The sequence below is a fragment of the Rhipicephalus sanguineus genome, chromosome 3, assembly GCF_013339695.2.
Source record: "Rhipicephalus sanguineus isolate Rsan-2018 chromosome 3, BIME_Rsan_1.4, whole genome shotgun sequence".
In the NCBI taxonomy this organism is placed as follows: Eukaryota; Metazoa; Arthropoda; class Arachnida; order Ixodida; family Ixodidae; genus Rhipicephalus; species Rhipicephalus sanguineus.
The window spans coordinates 182423689-182444659 of NC_051178.1; the positions used below are offsets into that span (position 1 = coordinate 182423689).

Genomic DNA, 20971 nt, shown 5'->3' on the forward strand with positions numbered 1-20971 from the left:
GCTTATCTCGAAATTTTTTCTGGTTTTACTACTTCGAGTTAACGAGGTATTACTGTACTACACTTCAACCCTCATGTTGGAACAAGCTATGCATAATCTATAATGCATAAGGATGCCCTAATAATTAGACAGCCATTGCAAACTGCATAATCTGACGGAGGATATCTGCAAACACATCTAGTGTTTTACACCAGGTAGTGCAAACTTAGCCTAGGCATTTATCATCTGCTTGCCTGCAGTCACCAATCCATGAAAACATGACTAAGTCACTCACTTAGTCATGACACCGGCAGCCAGTCCGAAGGGACTGTTGTTGGCTCGCCGCAGAGCTTCCTCCTCGGTGTCAAATGCAGAGACGCTCACCACTGCACCAAACACTTCCTCTTGCATGACCTTCATGCTGTCGGTGCAGTCAGCCAGCACGCACGGGCTGAGGTAGAATCCCCCCGAGAGTTCTGGGTTGGCAGGAGTCACCCGCTCCCCTCCACACAGCACACGTGCTCCCTTTTTTCGCATTATGAGGGCAGGAAGAAAAAGAATGCAAACAGCGTTATGTCACAGCACACTGACAAATTTTTTAATGTGCAAAATAACGTGCCCGGACATTTAAATGCTTCTATGAGGAACATACTAGACAAACACGAAGAGTGCACTGTGCATTCTGCATTTAGTACTTAACTGGAACAAGTGGTTCTGCATTCACTTGCTAGAGAGATGGTGCGACTGTACCTCCTTTTTAGCACCGTCGATGTAGGACAAAACTCGTGCCGCATGCTCGGCACTGATGGTGGCGCCGACTGTGGTATCTGGGTCGGCGGGGTCACCAATCTTGAGCTTCTTGGTAGCCTTCACCAGGTGATCCAGAAACTCTTCTACCATTGGTTTTTCTACGAAGACTCGGGTGCAATTGCTGCAAACCTGCAGGTTGAGGAAGTGCGTGCACAACAAATGTTAACGGATGCTAGTTAAAAATCTGTCAAGGGACACAGTGCAAGAAAATGAAATCCTGAAAGTCTGGGAGCACAGCAGAGAAAAAAAAAAACGCAAACGAAGAAGGATTACACAGGACTGCGGCCGTCATGTGTACTTGTTCCTTGTTCGTCATTGTTTTTTTGTGATGCCCTCACAAACTTAAAAGGGCCCTGCAACACTTTTCCAAGTAACCATCGAATGGTTTTATTAAAGCAGTTTATTGCTTCACGAATTGATCGGTGCAAAAAGTTTTAGAATCCGTCAAGTATGAGAGGCGTTACCGAGATTTGTCGCACGGTGTACTAATTGCTTTCTCTCTTCTCTCGACCCGACGAGCGCGCTGGAAGCTAAGCAGGGAGGGATGGCACGGGGGAAAGAAGTCACGTGACGCACGTGTAACTTCTTTTAAAAGGGACCTTGAGCACTTTTTCTTTTTTTTTTTCTTCGAACACATGGCTCATTTTCAGTGTGGTCGTGAGTGCGTGTGTCGGCACACGATGGCCTCCCGCGGCTGCCATGGTAACTATTCAGCTCATGATGCTCAAATCAGCCAATGGCCGTGAGATTGGTATATGGCACAGTCATTTGAATATATGGCATCATTTGTCGAGAGAAGAAGAAACGATTTCTAGCTGACTTTGAGAATTAATTGTAAATTTTAGGCCGCGTGCTGTGCAATAATGCTTGGCTCACGTGGTCTCGGAAGCCTCGACTACCAATGGGCAGCGTTTTCTGACCATGTTGAAAAAGTGTTGCAGGGCGACTTTAAAGAATAAACCTACTAGCCTAAACGAAGGTTTTATTGAAATTCTGAAGTGCTGAGCAGATCGAAATGAAACTTGAAGGGCCATTGCCGGTTTTCCAAGTCAATACATTATGAGCCTCTTGGCAACATTTCATCACTCCGTGCCAATTTTCTTTTAAAAGTGGCGGTTTGTGCAAGCATTCGGTTGTTACAAATGCCTAGAAAAACTAGCACTTAGAAATGAGAAAATGGCCTTAAAAAGCAGTGAACGTACGAAAGGAGGGGAATCTAAAGGCTCGTTTATTATTTTTTAGACACAATCTTAATGAGAACCACCTGTCAATCAAGCAAAAGAAGTATATAGGGGATGTTATTTGTAGTAGTAATTGTGATATAAGTGCGAAGAAATTAAAGTGGGTGGAAAAACAACTTGCCGCCAGCAGGGACTGAACCTGCAACCTTCCAGTAAGCTTAAAATTAAGATTTTGAGACATTGTTAAAGGGACGTTTTTCATTTCCTTGGTAAGCAGTGTTAACGCTCTCCACACACCGGAGTCGGACAACACGTATAAGATACTTTACTTTGATTTTAAGGTTTTGTTGCTGAGCACTGGTAAGGCAGCCCCATCGCAATGAACATATTCTGACAAGTCAGCACAGTTCCACTGAGTTTGTGTCCTGCATGCAGCCTAAATTGCAGAAATCAATTTCGGGGTTGCTGGATGACAAATCACTCATCGTTATTTACGTGCACCACGAGCAGATTACAGATCTGCCGCTAGTATGTCGCGAGTTGCTGTCTGCCCGTGACGTCGCACTGCGATGACACGTCCCTAAGAAGCCACCCCATCGATATTGAAACCGAAGGTTTTTTTTTTTAAGGTAGCAGCATTAAAAATATATCCTATGAATTCCCAGGCACCGCAATACTCTTTTTAGGGTTCTCGACACCTATGTATTTATTCAAAGCGAGAATCCAAAAATATTTCAAATTCATGTCAGCACTCCTTTAAAAAAAAGCAAGCAATACATACCTCCCCTTGGGTGAGGAAGTTTCCCAGCAATGTTGCCTTCACAGCTTCAGCAGGAGAAGCATCAGCAAAGACAATGAGCGGGGACTTGCCCCCAAGCTCGAGGGTGCAGCGCTTCATGGAGTCGGCACAGCGGCGCATGATGGCTTGTCCAGTAGGTATGCTACCCGTGAAACTCACTTTGGCCACATCTGGATGATCGCACAACAGCTCGCCTGTCTTACCCTCGCCCTGCAACAAGCAATTCAGTACATCATCAACATGCATACAGTAAAAAATCGTGTTCTGTAACATTCACCAATGTTAGAATGTCATACGAAGATAATCGTTGTAAAAGCACCGCTTACACCTTGAAATATTATAACCAGACACAACTTTAACTGACAAGTTCATTTCCTCTTCGTGCTCAGAATACTAGATTCATGGAGCTGGCTTTGCACAAATAAATGCTGCGTTCAGTCGTTCATTGTCCACTGACATGATACCATGTCGATCTTGAACTTGTTTCCCAGTTCACTGATCCACCATGGGTAAAGGCTAAGTGACAGCTTTTTTTAAAGGAACACTCAGGAACATCATTAAAATAATTTGGACTGGCAATCTATTTTTACAAGACTCTTCATAAGTTTTGACAGCACAACGCTGACAACTCGTAGAGAAACTGAACATCAAGCCTCTGTTTTTCAAAGCGTCACTCCAAAACCGTTGTGCTGGAACATCTGTGAGACGTCATCTACTTCAAAGCAGTTCCTAATGCTTGGGCCACTGCATGTAATGGCAAAGCTTATCAAAACTTGTTAGGCTGAGCTTTTCATTTCTTCATAATGCTTTAGCATTCATCTTCAGTGTCTCCCTTTACTGACATGAAAATTCCCTGTACAGGAGACAACATTGTCAAAGTAAGCAATGTTAAGGTGAGCAGGTACGGCAACTTCGAGGCAGTACTTCCGCACATCCTATGCCGCTCCACGGCCGGGCTAGACTGCACGCGCGCGCTCGCTTCTTACGGCCTTCGCATCGGGTGTAGTACATGCCTCTCGCCGCTGCTTTGAGGGGGGCGCTGCGACCCTGACCCTCCTCCGCCGCTCCGTGCAGCGCGCGCAACGCCGGCACATGAGTTCGGGCGCGCTTCTTCACTCACCGCGCGTTGAAAAACAAGTTGCTTAATCGTTGAAGACGCACAAGTGGTTTATTTTGACTTCTTATATATATATGCGCAACGTGCATCGAGCTTAAGCTTATCGAAAAACGTATAAATGCAAGAGCCGGGAGTACAGCTCTCCGCCATCAGACGTGTAGACATTCTGAGGTTTAGAAATAAATATTTATTGCTCGTAAGCACTCGCAAATAGTTGAACCCTCTCAAGTGAAAACTTTTCCGGACTTCACAAATGTCTCGTTCACAACCTAAAATGCTTCCTAGTCGGCTTGTGTGCGTAGGTGGAAGGCTTGTCGTTTGCGTCAGTCAGTTGGTTTAAGTGATTGACGAGGAAAAATCTTGGGAATTTTTCGGCTATGAGATCTGCGGATCGTCGGGAGTGGCTGTCGTCAACGCCTTCAGGGCAGCTTAAGATGGGAGCGCGTTGCAAGTAGGGGTGGACTGCTGTTTCCAAAACTTCTAGCGCATTCCTGCGTGGCAGGTGTTCAGAGGCCTTATAAAAAAAAAGACCACTATCTTGACCAAAAGAGCTAGAAACTCAGGCCTCGGGTAGTGTAGTTCGTTCCTGTCTTGTGGTCGCAGTAGCTTGTACAGCTGATGCTGCCTGCTGTTGGTCGTCAGCAGCGCAGCGCAAGGGTCACATCCGAGGTCTGTAATAATAATAAGCGAGGAGGAGAGTCTGAAAAGTGCGAGCGATTTGAGCGGTTGTGCGTTTGAGCGGTGCGATCAGAGCGGTTGTGCGTTGTTAGTAGTACGATTTGAGCGAATATGCGTATGCGACGACTTTGTGTTACGAGTTTTCCGTTGTAACCAAGTTGTTGAGAATTAAATGTAAACTTATTTTTCCCTTTTAACTGTGTGTCGTGCGTTGCGTTTTCTATTGTGTCTTATTTTACGGCCCAACCATCCGGACGCTAACAAAAAAGGAACGCGAAAGAGCTCGGGGTCCCCGGAATTGAAGTTTCCAGGTGGTGTTAACACCTTGACAATGCACACCACCACTCTCGGGGCGTGCCGTCCGAAGGGGTTATTCAGCAGCAAGAGTCCTCTCTTGTATTTTTACTTTCTTTCTCCCTCTACGCAGTTATTTTCAACCCTTAGAGATACAACTCACGTACGTCTTTCAAAGAGCTGTCAAGCTGCAGACTGCTGCTTTTAGCCCTATTTGGAAAAGTAAAGAAATAGAAAATAGCTAGCAAGGGGAAGGCGTGCTGGTCATTTCTGTAAGCGACCTCTCTTAATTGCGGCCTCGTTGTCCAACGAGACCAAGGGCCAAAGGTATTTGATGCTCTCTGCTTGAAGAACAGGTGCACCGTTGTTTATCTCTCTCTCTGATCGTTGCCAGTGCTTCATGCCTCCTGCGTTAGGCCTCATGATGGCTAGCGCAAACGCAACCCGGACGTAAAGAAGAAAAAACGACACAAGCGCTATCTAACAACTGAATGTTTATTGGAAAAATCACAAATATATATGTCTAAGAAAGAGAACTGCGTGAGCTGCCCTTCTATCGCTTTGATTGATGAGGAAGTGTCTTTCCTGGAAAGGGCGTAGTTTTGTTAGCATACACGTTTTTATCTGTCAATTATCTTTGGCGCATGTGCGGGTTTGTTGTTTTTTCTCTTTCTTTTACATATATATTTGTGATTTTTCCAATAAACATTCAGGTGTTAGATTGCGCTAGTGTCGTTGTTTTTTCTTCTTTTCGTCCGTGTTGCGTTTGCGCTAACCATCATGAGCATTTTCCAACTCGCCCAATTCGCTACCCTCCTGCATTATGCCTCGTTAGCCGGTTCTTCCACAGTTTTGCTGAGTTTAAGCTTGTATTCTCCACGGGCACATGCATACCTACATTATGCGGCGAGCCATCTGATAACATTAGTTTTTTTTTTCTTTTTAAAGAGACGATCCTCCCTCTACCCCCGACTTCCTGAATAATCCCCCTCCCCCCTCTCCGTGGAGAACCCCCATTCCGCCGTTTCACATCGAGCAACGCTCTTGTGCCGAGTGCGCGGCGCAGGAGATGCACGGTCAGGGTCGCAGCGCCCCTACCGCCGACGGGCGGCGAAACATACTGAGAAACTCTCCCATTGCTTTCGCGGCGGGTGAGAAGGCCGTAAGAAAAGAAGCGCGCGTGCGGTCTAGCCCGGCCGTGGCCGCTCCAAAATGAAAATGATGCACTCCAACAGATGGCTCAGTTACAGAGGGACTTGCAGGTGCACAGGAGCCACCTTCATCAGGAAGTACCTCAGCAACAGGATGCTAGAAAGCTCTTTATGGGCATAAATGGCATAACAGCCCCAGCCATGCTTAATCTCCTGCCTTTAGCGTCACTTTAAAATCTATTTTACAACTGCATGCTTGCAGCTACAATCCTACACTTGCATGCGCTGCATCCTCCTTCGGTAAAAGTTCTAGTTTCCTTATTGCGCAAGTATACAATTCATGTATACTGCTTACCCTAGCATTCATCTTCAGTGTTCATTTAACCCTTTCGCTCCCGTTCATAAGTATAGTCGTCATGAGATTGTGCCAAAATGACCGATGACGACTATACTCGTCACCAGCAAAATCTGGTCCCACATGGAACCAATGGTGCCTACACTCGTCATAGCTGTGTTTGCTTCCGCTAGATGGCCACACTTGTCCATGTTGTGCCCTTTATGTCTTCGTTTTCATTTTATAGCCATTTTTCATTGTGTTGCCATGTGGTGAAGCCATCTTCAAGTTATCTCTTTTCATGCAATTAGTGAAATAAAGAAACCCCACTGAATTGAAGGAATGGTACGGTTTTATTCATAAAAAAAAAAGCTTCACAAATTAAGTGAAAAAAATATTTAGGTAGATTTTGGTACAATTTTCTTCTTTTTTTTAGGTAGCAAAAGGGCTAAAGGGCCCCTTAACCAACTCTGTTTCTTTTTAAACATTTCATGTAAACACTTGCATTGAGTTCAAAATGCCGTCAAGATAAACAATTCCAAATGCAGCAGCGCCTCGCACAGCAGGAGCCCCACAAAAGTAAAAAACTATCCCGTGCATTTTTCCAGGCCTTTCGGTTATCCCCGGTGTTTGTTGTGATGTCACCAGGAAGCATAGGCGTGCACAGGGTTCCCCTTCAGGAGAGGCGAAGGGTCATCGCGGCGCTCCCCCCTCCCTATTAAAATCAACGTATTAGGCAAACTATGCGGCCCCCTCTTCTTAGGTGACTAGGGGGGGCGGCTGCCCCCCTGCCCCCCTCTGCGCACGCCTATGCCAGGAAGCACGTGTGATCTCCCTAGCATCAGACACTGTTGGCTGGTTGAAGAAGAATATGTTTGCTTGCTAGCAGGTACGCATGCTGCCTGCTCCTCCTCGTCATATTGCTCAACACATGATGAGGAGGAGCACTCGGTGAGTAGTAGAGACCAGCTGACGATCGGAGTGAAACAAAGGAAAGAGCGAAACAAGCGACGGCTGTGTTGCAGTAATCAAGTGCGTGTAAGTACACTATTATGGCACCATTTCGAAAAATTATCGTGGCTATATGTTTGTTGCAGACTCATGCACAACTTCTCACTGCCTACTATACAGCTATGCGATGTAGTTGTATTGTGTTTGTGTTTGTGGGCTTTGTAGAATTTTTAAAAAATAGTCAAATTGGGGCACAGAATTGCAGTATTGCTTCATCACAAAGCACTATGCAACAGCTTAGCACATGCCAAGGGAGAGAAAAAGAAATAGCCATTCCTTTTTTAACAACAAGCAGAAATTTTAGGCACTCCATGTAGTACATACTGTATTTTAAAGAGTGTTTTTTGGCAACCTAGGTTTTGTTCACAATGACAACATTCAAATCACTGTAAGGGTCAGAAAAAATGTTTTGTTCCTAGAATACTTCACGAGGGCAAATAGTCCACTAAAATGAATGCCCACAATTTTTTAGAATAGAATCTGAGAGGGCTGAACATAATGGCTGGGACGTTTGGGATGGAAGGACCCAGTTACATAAAGGGGCAACATTTAATACCACTAAATTTCCAATAATTGAGAGTAGCACTGAGTGTACGTTTCAGAGTTGGAGTAAAGCCACTGCATACCGAATGCAGGTGATGCTGGAAACAGAACAACGTATTGGAAAAGTAACGTTGGAATTGGTCATGTTTTAAGTTATGCTGGTGGTATGTGCAGCGAAGTGAAAAAGACAGTCTAAGCACGAGTCGACTAGTGAAAGCTGTCAATAGCATATCACAGTAAAACATGAAACACCACGAAGTAAGTTACAGCAAAGCTATTTCTCCAGAAACTATAGACATGGTCTTGCACAAAGACTCTCTTAAAAACTGCTGGCATTTTCCTTGCAGCGTACAAGCAGCATACACTGAGCTTTTGTAATCTATAATGAACAGAGAGAATGCAATGCTTCACTTCAAACTTGTCTCATTGTCTGTTTGATAAACGCAAACTGCAGCACGCAAACAGATTTTAAACAGACAGCCAAGTGCCTAACTAACCACCGTTGGAGTTGTTACATGATGTAATTTCAAACCATTCTCTTGTGGTGACCAAAATGAACACCAAATTCCTTTCCAAGTTTTGTGTGCATAGCGCGTGTCTCACATCAATGCATGCTGGTATACCTGAACAATGTTTACGACGCTGTCAGGTAGACCGACGTCACGGCATATCTCGGCGAGCAGGATGGCCGACAGGGGTGTCAAGGGCGATGGCTTGAAGACAAAGGTGTTGCCGCATACGAGTGCAGGTGCCATTTTCCAAGACATCACCTGGAACGGGTAGTTCCACGCACCAATGGCCGCCACAACACCGAGGGGTTCCCGGCGCACCATGGCAAAGCTTCCACCAGGCAGATCGAATTGCTGACCTGAGTGAAAAAGTGAAGATTGAGCACCAAGAGTAGCTACAGAACAAAGTCATCAATTACTTGATCTAAAGAGAAATGAGGGTTATTTTCAATTGGTCATTGCACCAAAGACATATTATTACACTAATAATTACTACGAATGGCACATGACCAAGCACCAGCTGAGGAGGGAGAGTACTTTACTTAGGTAAGAGAAGCTCATTGCAAAATTTCAGCCTGCACAGAAGACAAGGACACACTCTAGGGGACAAATGAGCGCCTAACTCTCAACTATTTATTTTCGTAAATTACAGAACATATAAGCACCAGCAGTCTTCTCTGAGCATGCGCGAAGTTAGTCATGTGAACCAACTCACTCAACTATCAGTTTTACTGCAAGAGAAGCTTTCTGAACACAAGCTGGTGTATAGTTGCACCTGCATAGGTGTATAGTTGCACAGCAGTTTTAATGCGATAGCATTAAAGAGCTCCTTTCGCAGAAATTCCGGTGTCAGCATCGTCATCTTTGGCTGTGAGCAAAAAATCGGCGTTGTCCGTGAGCGAAAATTCGAGGTAGATGCAAATAAAGAAATAATAAAAAATCTTCGGTTCGAGTAGGACTGGGGATTCGAAACTGCGACCCCTTGTTCCGTGGCGCGGTGCGTTTAGCTGCTCGGACACCACGCACACATCCTCTCCCTAGCAAAAATGCCAATAGGATTTCCTATTGGTCCAATAGGAAATCACTATTGGTTCTATAGGACATCTATTGGAGCTGTATTGGTTGTATAAGACTTCTATGGGTACCAATAGACACCAACAGCCACCACCTATTGGTGTCTTATTAGACCAATAGAAGTTGTATTGGTCAAATAGGGGCTGCCTTTTGGTGTCTTATTGGACCAATAGGAGTTGTATTGGTCAAATCGGTGCTGCCTATCGGTGACTTATTGGGCCAATAGGAGTTGTATTGGTCAAATAAGTACTCCTATTGGTTTCTTAATGTACTAACAGAAGATGTATAAGGCCAACAGGAGTTTTATTGTTCAAACAGCTACCGCCTATTGGTAGCTGTTTATAACATCTTATGACTGATTGAGCGCGTCGGACCCGATCCCGATCAAATTTCTTGATCATGATTGGCTATATACGCAAGCTGCAGACGGGATCAATTCACTTTTGATAAGTCTGATCCCGATTGAGCTTAATCGTACACCGTGAGACACCGTGTGCAGTTAGCAACTCACGCGACTAAAAGAGTTATATAAAAAGGCTGCGTGTCGACCACGGCGGTACGGTGTCTCCGTACATGCCGTGCGGTAAACGGGCACTATAGTAAAACACGCTAAAGAAGAACTTGCGAAGGAATCGACAACACAGACACCACAGAATAATAATAAAGAAACCGCCATGAGATCACAACCGGCATAGAACCAGCCAGGTGACGAACAAAAAAAAAAAAAGTGAGACGGTGCGCGGCAGTGCGCGGCGTGGCGACGCTGCATGTGTGAACATTTTTTTTTACACGTTCCTTTGGTTAAGCAGGCTAAGCCATGTGCTAAGCTTTAAGATAAGCTTTGGATAATATGTAAAGTTTATAACTATTTATGCTAAGCAATATAAGTAGTGCTGTAAAGATACAGGAGAAAGAATTGTGGATCTGCAAACGCGACCGACCGTGCGTTTGGCGCGCCATCCGCGCTCGGCCGATACGAAGACAAGCCCAGCCTGCGGCCAAGCTAAGCCAAAACGTTGTGTCTGTCGCCATAGCGCGCGCTTTGTGTGATCTCGATGCTTCACGTAAGCCTGCTTACACGATGTTTGCTTTAGTGTGCTTCCGCGACGATAACGTGAAGACTGTGTTCAGCGTGCACCAGATGGAGACGTTCTGAGCCATAAATGTCTTGGATTTTGACCGATTTCGACCGATTTCGACTCTACAAAGTGGCACCAAGAATAATGGCAAGACGAGCAACAAGGCCCATGTGCTCCGATTGTTTGGTGAGTTGAGTGGGCATGGTAGTTACTCCTATTTAGTATTTATTTGATATCACCTTTTTTTGTATTCAAACTTGGGACGAAGCTGAAAGGTCGGGAAAACAAGTCCCTCGTCCTTTGTCTCCGGTATTTGATGACAGCGAGACCAGCAACGCCTCGATTGCAAGTCCACACGCTCTCAGAAGTTGAATGATTGAGCGCATATATTATTGCAGTTTGTTTTTGTGTTTGTCAGTATGCACAAAAAAACGTAGCATAGATTAGAGGTAAAGGACAGGCGCCCTGCTCGTGAGTGTAGTTGGAGTCTCGCAAGTCCTTTGTAAGTATTTACAACGTGCGTGTTAAGCCGAAAACGCGTTTATCGCCTCATAGTAAAACGCTCTAGTCGATGCTGTTTGTGTGTTGTAGTGCGCGCCAATCGGCTTATCATACTTGTTCGACATAATGTTACAATAACCACAGAAGGCCACATGATAATTCATTATACAAAATGTGCATAGCATATGTACCGCACTGGTGCGATTTTTTATTTCATATTTTTTATTTTTATATACTGCAGCCCAATTAGGGCTATCGCAGGAGTGGGTTTATTAATGTTGTTGGCTTAATTGCATAAGCACGTAACATGCAGCACGTGTGTTATATCCAACTCATTGCAGCCTGACTGCTGTGTTCGGCTTGCAACGATATGGAATCTAGGCTGCCTTTACTACTGTCTTACATATTACCGTTGCCTCATCGTGAATCTACCCTAGCTTAATTTATTTCATGCCATCTTTAAGTTGAGATTTAGTGGCACGCTCTAGTATGATAGTCGCACCACCATCGTGAATAAGAGCACGTCACAGATAGTAAGTGATTATTGAGTTTGCTGTAATTTAAGGACGAGTTTGCAGTTCATTCTTGGGTACAGCTCAAAAAACACAGGACGCAAGCGTGTAAACGGGATAAGGTGCTGCTTAATTTTTTAAAAAAAATTTGCCCCTTTCTTTTCCTTCCTTTTTTGCCGCAAAATTTTGCCGATATACTGTTTTCTTCCACGCAATAAGCCACAGTTGGGTGTGTAATATTTCACTCAGTTTTTTGCTATAGTTCAGCTCCTGCAACATTGTGAACATGTGCAGTGAATTAAGGTCTAGATAATTTCTCACTGTGCCGTCTACTTTCTATACATTGCTTTGAAGGTAAACTTTAATTAAACATGTGTTACTGTTTTCTGATTTCATGGCTCTGTTTATTTACAGAATCTTTCAGGCACTTCCTCGAGTGCGGATGAGGCCCGCAAGATCGCCAACATCATCAAGGGCCAGAAGAAGCACTTGTAGTTTTGATTATGAGAATATATTTGAACATATGTCTCATTCATCCACTGTGATTATCATTGCAGGGGCGCTGCCACAGTGTGGGCCTTCTGCATGACGACAAGACACCCATAAAACACTTGCGCAAGACTAATTCTAATGGGGCTGAGAAGTGGGCAAATACAAAACTAATACAATGCCAGCAGGCAAATACAGAACCAATAGGCCAATATAATTCCAATTGGCTAATAGAGAACCAATACACCAATATAGGTCCAGTAGGCTGATATAGAACCAATAGACCAATAGCCAAATACAGTTCCAATAGACCTATAGAACCAATAGACCAATAGGTGTCAATAACCCAATAGGCTATTGGTTTTTTATTGGGAATTTTTGCTAGGGCTAGCATACGAACGGCAAGCTATTTATATAAACCATTTAGTGTTGAGGGAGCAGGTTTCGTCCGCCAAGGCAACGCGTCTATGCGGCGCACTTAGCGGTCTCGCACAAAAAAGAGACAGCAGGAATGGCGGCGCGGCGCATTTGGGTTTTCGCCTATTAAATGCGCGCAGTACGCATGCAACTGCCCTAGGCCACGTGCACTACCGAGCAGTTAACTGAAGATGCTTATCGTAAGGGTTGTCAGCGATTAAGCCGTACTGGCGCGTTTGCCAGCTGCCGCCATCACGTCTCCGTGCATTTCCGCTGCTTAACCGTAACATCGTCGCACGGCGCCGCGATAGCGGCCCCGTTGAATTTCTGGTCTGCTTCACCCCATAACGTTTCGGCATTGCGGCAAAGCTGGCTTTCGGACTCTGCTACTGTCTCAAACAGATCGACTGGCGAAAGCGCTGGTTCGAACCTAAGAGATAATAGACGCGGCAGAATGGGGACTTCAAATAATGCCTTTCGGACCTTCAATTTGGCCAGAAAGTCCGAAAAATCGGACGCGGAATAGCTTCAGCGTCTGAAATTTTGGACGTTCTAATACATTGAAGTCTATGGGGCTGGTGACAGTGCCGCGAAAGCGTCCGAATTTTCGAGCATGTCCGGAAAATCGGGCGTCCGAAAAATCAGCAGTTGACTGTATTGTACATATCACTCCAAGGCATTTGATATAGTAAACACACTTTCTCTTCCATTTTGAAGTTTTTTAGGTGGAGCGTCCTGCCACTTGCATAACCCACGTGAAAAGGTGTAGTGAAATAAGACCTGTAAAATAGAAAATACCTATCGAGTGGCCCATTGAAGGTATAGACTTCATGGTTGCTTAACTGCCTAATTTCCACCTATACCTTCACTTCAATAAAGTATATAAAGATATTTACAATTTAAGATTGAAACTGATGTGAGTTCACTATCTCAGTATCTTGATTTTAGCCAATTTGTCATTCATATCAAATGGTTAAAAGCTGTGCAAGGTTAACAATGCACAAATTGACAGGACCTTTACCAATGTGATGCGGAATGCACCAGTGAACTGGTTCCACCACATTTAAAGCACACGTGCATCTGCCCTGCCAGCACAGCCATATTTCTAAATTGCTTGCACGCTGCACTCAGGTTTAAGGCAGCTTCTGGGATAATGCTGAGGAAAATTTCATTGTATCGTTTTCCCAGCAAGCTATTAGGAGACCTTGGGCATCAACACTGCCCTAACTTTTGAACATTTCTTGTTTTTTTTTATCATTTTTTCAACTAGTTCTTTTTATTATAGTGATCCTTCGACTCAATAAGGGCTAAAACAGGCGACATCCTTTGCAGTAATGGCCGCAGTAAGATTATTCTACTTAAAATATTGCCCCACCTTTCACCAATCACATGACGATTGTGCCAGCCTCTAACAAGTGCACGTCGAAATCTCAACATGAGCTGTGCAGCTGCAGCAGTTTAGCAATGCAGGTACCTTTTATTGATGCAGCAATGCCACCATAGTACTCAAGTACGTCAGCACAGCCGTCAATGTCAACCAGAGCTTCCCATATGGGCTTCCCTGTGTCAGTCATTTCAACCTCTGCAATTTCCTGTTGCCTCTCCTGTTGAAAAAGGACAACGTAAGTATTAGATACAGGCACTGGCTCCAGCAATTTTTCATGCCAACACTTATTAGCTTCGTTATCACTTATTATCCGCTGCTGTAACTAACACTGTTTCACTAAACCTCTTGTTTTATAATACGTCGACATACAGGTTTAGGAAATGTCAAAGTATCTCTTAACTTACCCACAAGAGGCTGGGCAAAGTGTTATTAAACATGCCATAAGCTTGCAGCATAAGAACTCTTGACACAATTCACGTTGTTGTACATGGGAGTATACAATGCAATCTGTGATTAGCAGAGCATTACGATATGATAACACTGGGTATAAATGAGCTAGCCATTCAGTACGAGTTGTCGTTTAATATGACGTCGCAAGAAAGACAAAACTTAAAACAGACTCATTGAAGTGAAGCCACACTACATACCCTGACTTTCTTTGCGATGGCCGTGAGAAATTTTCCGCGCTCCCCATGAGAGAGAGCTGACCACCGATCAAATGCCTGTTTCGCTGCAGAAACTGCTTTGTCCACATCTTTTGGTCCGGAACATGATACGTGACACAATACTTTGCCTGCAAGACAAAAGGAGAGCAAAATGAGCATGAAGAGGGGATTGTAGTTAGCGAATTGATGCAACAAATGCTTATTTTGTGGGTGGGTCTATGTAGGTATCCACATTAAAAGTTTTCTGGAATTTCCTACATTGTGAGTGTACTTACTGTGCATGCTTCTATAACTAGAGTTTTTCTAATCAATATGTGCCAAATATCGCAAGTGATAACAATAATTGCTGAGGTTTTACGCACCAAAATCACAATATGATTATGAGGCCCTAGTGGAGGGCTCCGTAAATTTCGACCACCTGGGGTTCTAACGAGCACCTATCAAGAACACGGACCTCTAGGATTTTCGCCTCCATCGAAAATATCCCAAGTGAACTTTGTACACTGTCCTCACGGTCATGTTTACTACGGCACACATTGACGCGGTAAATGGACTACGTGTAAATCGCAAATCAAAAAGCAAATGAAAATAACTGCAATACATGTGACCGACGCTTCACGAGCAACTTATTTCTGACCTGTCGCCGGTTGCAGTACCTTGATCTCCCCGATGGGATCCTTGGTGGCAACTTTCTTGCCCGCGATAAAATTATGGGGTTCAACGTAGAGTGAGCGCTTGCCACACCGCATAGTTTTCGCGAACATTTCACGTGCTTTATTCGAACTGGGGTAGCTGAAGGAGCGCAGTCACGACTGAGGGCATCACCCGCATCACCGATGTTGATCGGCGCGTTACAGATTACGTGGAAACCATGGCAACTATCGCACACAAAATGCACGATACTTCCAGGTGGAACTATTTCTTTTAGAAGAAATCATGTAAAGTTTAGATAAAGGGCCGCCGAAGAAATAACGGGTAATCTGGAATAAAATCCTCAAACCAAACCAGGCGGGCTGCAGACAAGTTTCTGCTTTTCCGTGTCATCGACACCACTACAATGTAGGCATTTAACATACAATCCAACATAAATAAGTATTGTAGCCATTACAAGTCAGTTAAACATGGCGATTATGACGCAATTATTTAAAAAAAATGCACAAAACCGTACTATTTAAAATTGAAAGCTTATATTATTTTTACCAGCATTACATACAAACATTTAAAAAATAATATGGCAATATTAAGATGAAATAACGTTTAAATGAGCAGTTAAGCCAGTTGATCATCAAACAAGCAAACGTTGGGTTCGAGACTAGACTAGCCGGAAGCCAAACAATAGGCCAAATTCGCCTAGTGAATAAAAAAGGACGGTCGCAGGAGTTGCCGAAACAGATCGACCACTCAGTTCGCTCGAAGAAGCGTGAACAAATTTTACCTGCTTTGTATTTGCGCGTTGGCTGTGCAGCGGTTGTATCAAAAGAAGTGTTATGAACCCTACGGTAAGTCGTCATTGCTTGGGACGCCGCCGGCAACAGGCGCGTTCCCGTTCTTCGGCTGCAGGCTGTCAGTCAATGGAACCGGATACATTATTATTGTTTGTTTTTTCAGGCCTGCAGGGATCAGTTGAACCGACTCGTTAGTATCGAGAAGTACTTTCTTAATAGTTAATGACGTTATCGAAGCAGCAAAGCGGTTCGAGCGTCGTCACTGGCGTTGTTGTCGCGGCTTGCCCTACTCATGCGTGCGTTCGATGTCTTTTTGTGTTTGCATTGTTGCTTCGCAGGTCCTGATGAACGTGTCGCAGCATTCGGTCATGCAGACCGTGGACAAGGAGAAGATATTCCAATGGATAATCGAGCTCTCCAATCCCGAGACGCGTGAAAATGCGCTACTGGAATTGAGGTTGGTGATACTTTGGCTCGTCATTCGCGAGCGCGTCCGAGCAACGCGAAACTCGTTTTGGTGCGGCGCGTACTTTCTGGAAACAGAACGTAGCGGCCTATGTCGTTACGCAATCGTAGTGCACGTTATCCTTCACGTTTTTTCCTTTGACTCGCGTGTAACAGTAATGTTCAAAAACGCGCTGTATTCTGCGCCGCGTCGGTTAAGTAACCTAGTTCTCGGTGACCACAGAGCTGGCAAATTTCCAGCGTTCTCGCGTTGTACTTCACGAACGCCGCCTAAACGTGCGTACGGTCTTTTTTTTTTTTCCTTCCCTAAACTAACTTACTCTGACCATGGTGATAACTTTATTTTGAACTCGTATAAAACTTAATTTTCTTGGAGGTATTAGCAGGCACGAGCACTTTCACTTTTTCTCATTATTTTTTTGTTTTGAACTCCTTAATTTGATGCAACAACTAAATGCAGTGATGGCTTATGTGGCATTTGGAGCCTCTAAGTAAGATGCATTCCGGGCTGCCAAGTGGAATCCTTGCTGTACTGTTTTCCGTGCTCTGTGTGTTTCTGAAAGTGCCCAGTTTCTTTTACGTCATTGTCCTCAAAATTTGCTGTGTATACCCAAGCTAGGAGTACCGGTTTGTGACATGTAATAAAGCTTGCAGGTTGGTGTGGTTGTTTTATAGAGTTTTAACGTCCCAAATGACTCGTGCTATGACAGTGCCGAAGTGGAGGGCTTTGGATTATTTTGATCACCTGAGGTTCTTTAATGTGCACGGACAGTGCACGAGCCTCTAGCATTTAGCCTCCATCAAAATGCGACCACCACAACCAGGATTAAACCCGCATCTTTTGGGTCCATAGCCGAGCGCCATAATCACCGAGCCAACGTGCCAGCCGTGTGTGCTCAGTCTAACCTTTTATTTTTTCTCATTGGTTTCATAGAGTACAGGTCGTAGTGTGAAGCTTGCATTTCTTTAGAGCATGCGAAAACATGAAAGGCGATGCCATGCCTGAACAAACTCGTTATTCTCATGTCTTCAGTTCCGTTCATTGAAGCACATTGCTTAGTGGTCACAGGCGTGTTGGCCATGCATGCAGAAAAAGGGAGCTCTGCAGGCCATGTGATGGGTTGGGCACATAGTCATGGTTTATTAGAATTACAGAATGAGTACAAAGGGTATAAAAACAGTGAAGGATGGCAGGGAACTACATTTGATGAGAAAAAATTTGGAAGCATAATATGCGATTGGCCGGGGCATTAGAAGGGTAATTGAAGCGTGCTGAGAGAGGCCTTCTTCCCATAATGGACACATGAGTAGGATGATGGACATTTACGGAAGTAGATCTGTTTTCAGCTCAGTTGCGTAATGGTGTTTGAACTGGTTGCATACAATGTAGTACTTAGTTTCTGCTTCCAGCTTTGTAAATAGGAAATATACTTTTCATCTCTGACTTTAGCTCTAACTTTAGTGTTGTGGGTCTTCTGTTTATTTTAGTTTGGTATTGAAGTTTGATTGGCGACATATGTTTATTTTCATTAAACTTGGACAACCCTCTTGCATAATTGAAGGTGTTGCCGTGAAAAGGGGGCAGTAGTACGAAACATTCCAGACTTAAAAACTTGGCATAAGCTGATGACTTTCACGTAATAAAGTGCTTTTTTATTGATTTCCTTTGCTCAGTGGGAGCAAGATAAAAAAAATATCTAAAAAACATGGCTGATCCCTCCGTCATAGGAATCGGTATAACACGAAAGTGAAACGTGTCTTCACAGAAGCAGTGCTTATTGTGTAGTGATATATGAGAGCTTGTACAATGCCTATTCGTGTTTGGCAGCTATAGCACCGTTTGACGTGGATGCACCCACGTTGACAGCATGTCTCTATCGCGACGACTAACGCCCATGATCATGATTAAACCGTTGTGGTAGCTGACGGTGTGAACCTATATTTGGACAGCGAATCGTGAATCCCGCGTAAGGATGATATCAACAAGCTCATAATCAACACTGGTACCCGGTATGCACTTCTTCAAAGCGTCGTCAATTAAGGAGAGAAACGACACGGTGTGCGCTTTCTAGTAATGGGTAGCCGACGCCTGTGCCCATGCATACATAGCACACACTGCGCTTCAGCAACACGGGAGGTAGATGTTCGTAGGCTGAGCCGCAAACGCGTGCGTCCCGCTGGCCTCTGTCTCGCAGGCGCCGCTCTCACTCCACCAAGGCACGACATTCGCCCGTCGAAATCGCGTCCTTTCTGCAACGCATATTGCAGCAGTTTTGTTAGTCGCTGCTCTCGCAATTGAAGCAATCGGCGGCGGAGAAATCCCGTTCGTGCACGTAGAAACTGCACTACTCAGATGAGCCGACACACGCTAACACGAAGCCAAAGGCAAAGAACGTAACTGCGTGAAGGGTGCCTCGGCGACGCCAGCGCGGCCAGTCTACCGCTCTGGTATCGAGGCGCTTTAACCATGACCTCCGATATCGCGTGCAATCTCGGAGTAAGCACTAGTAAGTGTCGATCGTGAAGCATTACCTCTTTTCACATCTCACAGACGGCGGCACCGCCCCGCTCCGCCCGCCGCGAAAGAGAATGTGTGAAAGATATAAGGCGCGTTCGCGCCGCGTCTAGCATCTCCCGGGTTTAGTCGGTAGCGCGTCGGGCGCTTGCCGTCGCGGCCGCAACGTCGTGGGTTCGATTCACAGCGGGGTATCTTTTTCTTGGTTCTTTTCTTTCTCACCCGTTGGCGTCCATTTTATCAACGTCATATCTGTGACAGATGTACTTGGTGGACCCTGGCATAAAACACTTTCGTGTTAAAAATTATCCACAGCAGCCGAAAAAACTGTGTTTGTAACAGACCTTTGCGTGTGCTATGTACAACTGTGCGCTATTGCTTTTCTTGTAGTATCATCTCCTCTATTCATACCTGCTGTTTGATATCCCATTTTAAGATGGGGAGTGGTAAGCTTGTGGCTTAAAGAAGTGATAGTTGTAATGTAATAGAAAAAGCATTGCAAATGGTTGTTCAATGCACACACTTATTAAATGATGCAGCTGCTATTTTAGTATACTTTCTCTGCACTGCTATTGCCTACTTACTTTGAGCCATACATTTTGCTTAATTACAGCTTGCTGTAGTATGTGTGTGGCAAATAATGGCTCTTCTGTATTGCCATACTTTTCGAATTTCCTGTGGTTGAAGACCAAGCAGCTTAAATGGGCAATTTCCTGTACTTGCAGCAAAAAGCGAGAGGTTGTTCCCGACCTGGCTCCGATGCTGTGGAACTCGTTTGGAACCATTGCAGCTCTTCTGCAGGAGATCATCAACATCTACCCTGCCATAAACCCTCCAACACTGACTGTAAGTAGCTGTTGTGTGAAGCTAAAAAAATGCATCGCAAGGGTAGAAGTTTGGACTTGCTAGTAACACATAGTTGGCACTTAAAATTTATTACTAGCTGAGAACCTTGGCAAGTAAAACATTACAGAAGGGATAAACCATGCTAGTATTTGTATAGGCAACTGTCTGCTAACAACGAATTGCTTGAGTGAACATATCAAGCATACACAGACAGTATACCGTAAAACCCCGAGCAAGCGCCCCTCCCCTTTTCTGAATATTTGAAATATTCGCCAATGACCGAGCAAGCGCCCCCCCTGCCCTCCTGCCCTTTTCACTGCTTAATTCAGTGTTTTTATTCGCTTGATGAGGGCTAATAATGACAGTGAATGCATGCCTCTTCAAAAACGCATTTAATTGGAATCATGTGCGGATCTTCCACCGCCATCTTGAATTTTTATCCACGACCAAGCAAGCCCCCCCCCCACCCCCTCTCCAAATCTTGTCAGATTACCTTTCATCGTAGAGGGGGGCCTTGCTTGGGATTTTACGGTAGGAGGCTTAGAAGCTTGTTAACATTCTCTCGTGGTTGAGGGTTCCATTGCTTATTAAGTCATGCCAGCTGCATTGTGTATTCCATGGCTGCACAGTGTTGCGATGGATATTTTTTCCTTTGTTGTCTTGAGGTGCACTATACATAGGTGGCCACTGTCAACACAGAATCTATAAATTCAATCAGTGGTTCTCTTCAGTATTATCTTGCACTTGCCTCGTATTGCTCATGTGTACTCAACCAGATACTTTCGAAAAACTAGTTGGTATTTAGCAATAGATTGCACAGCTCTAGTTGTTTCATTTGTAATGGTGGGCGATTTACAGCGTAAGCTGTTTTGAGCTAACATCCGGCTTTGGTGGAGATGTTGTCCATCATGCTGTCACGCACAATGAGAAAAAAACTGGTTTCAGGCCAGATTCGAATCCAGGCGTTCTCCGTGGTAGTGAAGTACTCTACCACACAGCCATGCCAGTACTTGAAACTGGTTTGGAAAAGGACCCTATAAAGCCGTCATGGGGGGGTCAGGTGAGGAGGGACGCTAGCAGCTATGCAAATATTGCAGGACATAAGGGTAGGATTGCATCGGGCATCACACAATGTAAATTGAGTAACGAGTAGGTGTTTTCAAGTTGCCC

General features: G+C 44.6%; 1 protein-coding gene across 1 annotated transcript; it reads right to left on the reverse strand.

The window, feature by feature from the left end:
* Positions 1–270: 270 nt before the first annotated feature.
* LOC119387793 (4-trimethylaminobutyraldehyde dehydrogenase A-like) lies at positions 271–15425 on the reverse strand. Its single transcript, XM_037655305.2, has 7 exons — positions 15168–15425; positions 14513–14658; positions 13953–14082; positions 8521–8765; positions 2752–2979; positions 730–918; positions 271–504 (listed from the first exon to the last, which is right to left on the reverse strand). The coding sequence occupies exons 1-7, from the start codon at positions 15292–15294 to the stop codon at positions 271–273; spliced, it is 1299 nt and encodes a 432-aa protein (XP_037511233.1). The 5' UTR covers positions 15295–15425.
* Between the last annotated feature and the right edge of the window lie 5546 nt (positions 15426–20971).

Coding starts and splice junctions, on each gene's coding strand:
- LOC119387793 (XM_037655305.2), bottom strand. CDS start 15,294: ATGTTCGCGAAAACTATGCGGTGTGGCAAGCGCTCACTCTACGTTGAA. Junction 14,083..14,512: donor CCATCGCAAAGAAAGTCAGG/GTATGTAGTGTG, acceptor CTTTTTCAACAG/GAGAGGCAACAGGAAATTGC. Junction 2,980..8,520: donor GCGTCGTAAACATTGTTCAG/GTATACCAGCAT, acceptor TGCTTGTTGCAG/GGCGAGGGTAAGACAGGCGA.